The 5,718-nt window shown below is 41.6% G+C and overlaps 1 protein-coding gene across 1 annotated transcript; it reads left to right on the top strand.

The window, feature by feature from the left end:
- Nucleotides 1-1,867: 1,867 nt before the first annotated feature.
- Nucleotides 1,868-2,980, top strand: LOC139193385 (uncharacterized). Its single transcript, XM_070816385.1, has one exon. The coding sequence runs from the start codon at nt 1,868-1,870 to the stop codon at nt 2,978-2,980; it is 1,113 nt and encodes a 370-aa protein (XP_070672486.1).
- The last annotated feature ends 2,738 nt before the right edge of the window (nt 2,981-5,718 follow it).

Raw genomic sequence — 5,718 nt, 5'->3', positions numbered from 1 at the left:
CTCGAAGTTCTCAACCTATTCATAAGCACATCCGTGACTTTGACGACAATTTTGAACGAACTTTGAGACGAGCAAGGACTCAACAAGAACCCCAACCATCTCAACCTGCACCAGATCTTGGAGAAGACAAAGTAGAAGTGCAAAAGGAGCCCACGACACACGTTGTAGAGGAAGATTCCAACATGGCAGTGGACAATCGAACAATCAAGGAGTTTTCCGCTTCAGGATTGGACAATGCTGCTCCCCTATGCATCCAATACCCCATGACTACCTTAGGGAAGACGGATGAGTTCGAATTGAAATCAAGTTTGTTGCATCACATTCCTAAGTTCCACGGGATGTCCATGGAAGATCCTAATAAACACTTGAAAGAGTTTGAGGTTGTTTGCTCGAGCATGACCCCTGTAAACGTTGATGGGAGCATTCTGAAAATGAAGGATTTTCCCTTTTCTCTCTTAGAAAAGGCTAAAGATTGGTTGTATGAGCTAGCCCCCGGAACTGTCACATCATGGGAGAGTATGAAACGGGCATTTTTGGAGAAATTTTTTCCAACTTCTCGAGTCATTCTACTACACAGAAGGATTAGTGGCATTCAACAAAACCAAGGTGAATCCTTTCCACTTACTATGAGCGTTTTAAAACCCTTGTTGCTTTATGTCCACAGCATCAGATGAAGGAGGAGCTTCTTCTTCAATATTTCTATGAAGGGCTTCTACCAATTGAACGCCAAATGCTAGACGCCTCAGCTGGAGGAGCTTTGGTGGACAAAACGCCCATGGCTGCCAAGACCTTAATTGCTAACCGAGCATTGAATGCTCAACAATATAAAGGCGTTGGTCAAAGGGACACCCCACGGCATCAAGTGAATGAGGTAAGTTCCACATCCGACATCTAATCGCAATTAGCTAATCTTACTTCCATTGTGTCTCAGATGGCCGAAGGAATGAGGATTAAAGAACCAAGTGTATGTGGTGTGTGTTCTATCCAAGAACATGCCTCTGAAAAGTTCCCTCAATTGATTGAAAATGGTGGATGGGAAAGCGCCAATGCAATTGGATTTCAAGGCCAAAACTAGCCAAGGAACGATCCATATTCTAATACATACAATCCAGGTTGGAGAGACCATCCAAATTTCAAATGGAAGGAGCCCCAACAACCCCAACAACAAGGAGGCTTTAGGCAGCAACCTCCAGGCTTCTATACCAAGCAATACGCACCAACACAAGCCCCACAACAACCTGCCCAAAATACCTCAGGTACATCTTTAGATAATGAGATACTTCTTAAGTTACTCACCAATTTGTCTTAGGGGCAAGAAAATCAAGCCAAAGCAATGCAAAACCAAGACAAAAGGGTGGACCAAATGGAGAAGCAAATTGGGTAGATTGCGGAGTTTGTGGGACAATTTAGGGAGCAAGGTAAGTTGCCTAGTTCAACCGTTGTCAACCCGAATGGAGGATTCGAATCTGCCAAAGTCATGAGTTTGCGAAGTGGAAAACCAGTTGGATATGATCCCCAAACTTCCTAATCACGTTCCAATGAGGTTGAAGAGTTGATAATTGAAGAGAAGGAGCAAAGCACCCCTATGGAAAGGGTGGAAACACCTTTGCCGCAGGCCCCAAATGCTCCTAAACCATCCAATTCAGCCAACAAAGGTAAGAAAGTTCCAATTTTGATTAATTCTAACGTTGTTCCTCCAAATGTACCCTTTCTTCATAGGTTTATGCAATCAAAGAAGGAGGAGGCTGAAAAGGATATTTTGGAAACATTTAGAAAAGTTCAAGTCAATATACCACTTTTGGATGCAATTAAGCAAGTCCCGAAATATGCCAAATTTCTCAAAGAGTTGTGCACAACCAAGAGAAGAATGTCGAACAAAGAGGTAGTTAAGGTAAGTGAAAATGTTTTAGCCGTATTGCAACGTAAACTGCCCACTAAATGCAAAGACCCAGGAAGTTTTACGATTCCCTGTGTGATTGGCAATACTCGATTTGAAAATGCAATGCTAGATTTAGGTGCATCTATAAATGTCATGCCTTACTCTATTTATGCATCTATGAACTTGGGTGAATTGAAAAAGGATGGTGTGATTAAACAATTGGCTGATCGTTCTAACGCATACCCAAAAGGTGTTTTGGAGGATGTTTTAGTGCAGGTGAACCATTTGATCTTTTCGGCTGATTTTTACATTTTAGACATGGAAGATTCAGTCCATTCCACCTCGTTGCCGATTCTCCTTGGTAGGCCATTCATGAAGACAGCCTGTACAAAGATTGATGTATTCAAGGGAATTTTGACGATGGAATTCGATGGGGAAGTTATCGATTTTAATATTTCTGAAACTATGAGATATCCCGTTGATGATCACTCTTACTTTTCTATTGATGTTATTGATTCTTTGGCGCAGGAGTATCTGGAGGAATTGAACGAGGATGCCCTTGAAATAGCCATTACGAAGGGCATAGAATTCAAAAACCGCGAACTTGGGGCAATGCAAACCCACGGCCAGATTTGGGCTGTCATTGAGTCACTTCCACAACAATATGGTAAGGTTCCGCTCTTAATTTCAAGTTTAGTTTCTACTAAGATGTTACCTTCTATTGTTCAGGCACCTACTCTTGAACTTAAGCCATTGCCGGACCATTTGAAGCATGTGTTTTTGGGAGATGACGAGACATTGCCCGTCATTGTTTCTTCAAGCCTCACGGCACATGAGGAAGAAAAGCTTGTGAGGGTGCTACGAGAGCACAAAACAACCATAGGGTGGACCTTAGCCGACATTAGGGGAATTAGCCCCACCACTTGCATGCAGCGCATACTTCTTGAAGAGGGGACTAAACCATCCCGAGAGGCTCAACGCCATCTCAACTCTCCTATGATGAAAGTTGTGAAGAAGGAAATAATCAAGCTCTTAGATTGTGGCATGATCTATCCTATCTCCGATAGCCATTGGGTTTCACCAGTTCAAGTCGTTCCCTAGAAATCTGGAGTTACCGTTGTCAAGAATGATTAGAACGAGTGGGTACCTACACGAATTCAAACCGGATGGCGTTTTTGTATTGACTATAGGAAGCTAAACGCTACAACAAGGAAATATCACTTTCCTTTGCCATTCATCGACCAAATGCTTGAAAGGTTAGCCAGTCGTGCGTTTTATTGTTTTCTTGATGGATATTCTGGATATAACCAAATTGTGATAGCACCGGATGACCAAGAGAAGACCACATTCACATGTCCCTTTGGAACTTTTGCCTATTGTCGCATGCCATTCGGCTTATGCAACGCACCTGCCACTTTCCAAAGGTGTATGGTAAGTATATTCTCCGATTATGTTGAGAAGATAATTGAGGTATTTATGGATGATTTCAGTGTATTTGGAGAATCTTTTGATAATTGTTTGGATAATCTGACCTTGATCTTGAAACGATGTGTTAAAACTAACCTTGTGTTGAATTGGGAAAAATGCCACTTTATGGTTAAACAAGGTATAGTTTTAGGCCATATTGTTTCAGAAAAAGGAATTGAAGTTGATAAATAAAAAATAGACCTTGTACGTCACTTACCCTCTCCTACTTTGGTTAGAGAGGTTCGTTCATTTCTTGGCCATGCAGGGTTCTATAGGCGTTTCATCAAGGATTTTTCCAAGATGTCAAACCCCCTTTACCGATTGCTTCAAAAAGATGTGCCCTTCCAGTTTGATGAGGAGTGTGAATCAGCATTCAAGCAGCTCAAGGAGAAGCTCACTTCGGCCCCTATCATTGTTCCTCCCGATTGGAGCCTTCCTTTCGAGCTTATGTGCGATGCATCCGACTATGCATTAGGCACTGTTTTGGGGCAAAGAAAAGACAAGCAACCGCATGTTATATACTATGCCTCTCAGACTCTCAATGATGACCAATTGAACTACTTAACAAAGGAAAAAGAACTTCTAGATGTTGTCTTTGCTTTAGATAAATTTCGATCTTACTTAATTGGAACTAAAGTGATTGTTTATACTGATCATGTAGCTTTAAAGTACTTACTAACAAATAAGGAAGCAAAACCGAGGCTTATTCGTTGGATGCTTATTCTTCAAGAGTTTGACATCGAAATCTGAGACAAGAAAGGAAGCGAGAATGTGGTGGTTGACCACTTAAGCCGAATGGTCCATGAGGAGCATGAGCATGACGTGCCTATCCCTGAAACTTTCCCCGATTAGCAGCTACTGTCCATTGAGGTGAGTGAACCATGGTATGTCGATCTAGTGAATTACTTAGTGTCTAAACAAGTTCCTAGCACTCTCACCAAGCACCAATGTGATAAACTTCGAAAAGATGCACGTTTCTATGTTTGGGATGATCCCTATTTGTGGAAGTATTGCTCTGATCAGATTTTACGTAGATGTGTGCATGATTGTGAATTTCTTTCGATCCTAAGATTTTGTCACACTTATGCTTGTGGTGGACATTTTGGAACTCAAAGAACGGCATTAAAGGTTCTTGAATGTGGATTTTATTGGCCCACGTTGTTTAAAGATGCTAGAACTTATTGTCTAACATGTGATCGGTGCCAAAGAATGGGAAACATAGGTACCAAGGATCAAATGCCGCAGCAACCCCTATCTTTTGTTGAAATTTTTGACGTTTGAGGTATTGATTTCATGGGTCATTTCCCTCCATCTTATGGTTTCACTTATATCTTGCTAGCTGTTGAAAAAGCCACTCGTACTAACGATTCTAAGGTTGTTACAGATTTTGTGAAAACTATCATTTTTGCTAGGTTTGGAATGCCTAGAGTTCTCATTAGTGATAGAGGCTCCCACTTTTGTAATCGAACCATTGAGGCTTTGCTCAAAAAGTACAACGTTACACATAAGGTTTCAACACCTTATCATCTTCAGACCAATAGGCAAGCCGAGGTTTCAAACAGAGAGATCAAGCAAATCCTTGAGAAAACTGTGAGGCCAACAAGGAAGGATTGGAGCTTGCGCTTAGACGATGCATTGTGGGCTTATCGTACGACTTACAAAACTCCCCTTGGCATGTCCCCTTTTCGGCTCATCTATGGTAAGCCATGTCATTTTCCCGTCGAGTTAGAGCACAAGGCACATTGGGCTGTAAAGACCTTCAACATGGATATAGATACCGCCGGGGTGCATAGAAAGCTCCAATTAAATGAACTTGAGGAGATTAGGCACGAGGCATACGAGAATGCTCGGATTTACAAGGATAAGACCAAGGCGTATCACGACAAGATGCTTCGTACAAAGACATTTTCCAAGGGGCAGAAAGTGCTACTATTTGATTCTCGCCTTCGGTTATTCCCCGGTAAGTTACGCTCTAAGTGGATTGGACCATTTGTTATTACTAATGTTTTTACCCATGGTGCAGTCCAAGTCCAAAGCATGAAAACCGGTCATGAATTTAAGGTGAATGGGCATCGTTTGAAGCCCTATTACGACCTGTTTGAGGAGCATATGGTGGAGGAAATACCCCTCCATGCCGTGAGCCCTAATGGAGTTTAAAATGAGGTATTGTCCGACTGCAAGACGTTAAAGAAAGCGCTTCTTGGGAGGCAACCCATGTGTTCAAATAAGGAAGATCTATGAATCGCTTCACAATCAGTTTTGCGTTTCTAAAAACCTTCCATTTTCTGCATTTTTATTTTGCCATGATTGTCATTTTTATTTGTTGCTTATTTAATTATTTTTGGGTGTGGGTTTATTTTTGAAACATTGAC

The sequence above is a fragment of the Malus domestica genome, chromosome 17, assembly GCF_042453785.1.
Source record: "Malus domestica chromosome 17, GDT2T_hap1".
In the NCBI taxonomy this organism is placed as follows: domain Eukaryota; kingdom Viridiplantae; phylum Streptophyta; class Magnoliopsida; order Rosales; family Rosaceae; genus Malus; species Malus domestica.
The sequence above is the reverse complement of the archived record's forward strand: the minus strand, read 5'-3'. Positions and strand labels throughout refer to the sequence as shown.

What these genes read in the sequence shown, in the direction of transcription:
- LOC139193385 (XM_070816385.1), top strand. Translation starts at nt 1,868, where the DNA reads ATGTCGAACAAAGAGGTAGTTAAGGTAAGTGAAAATGTTTTAGCCGTA.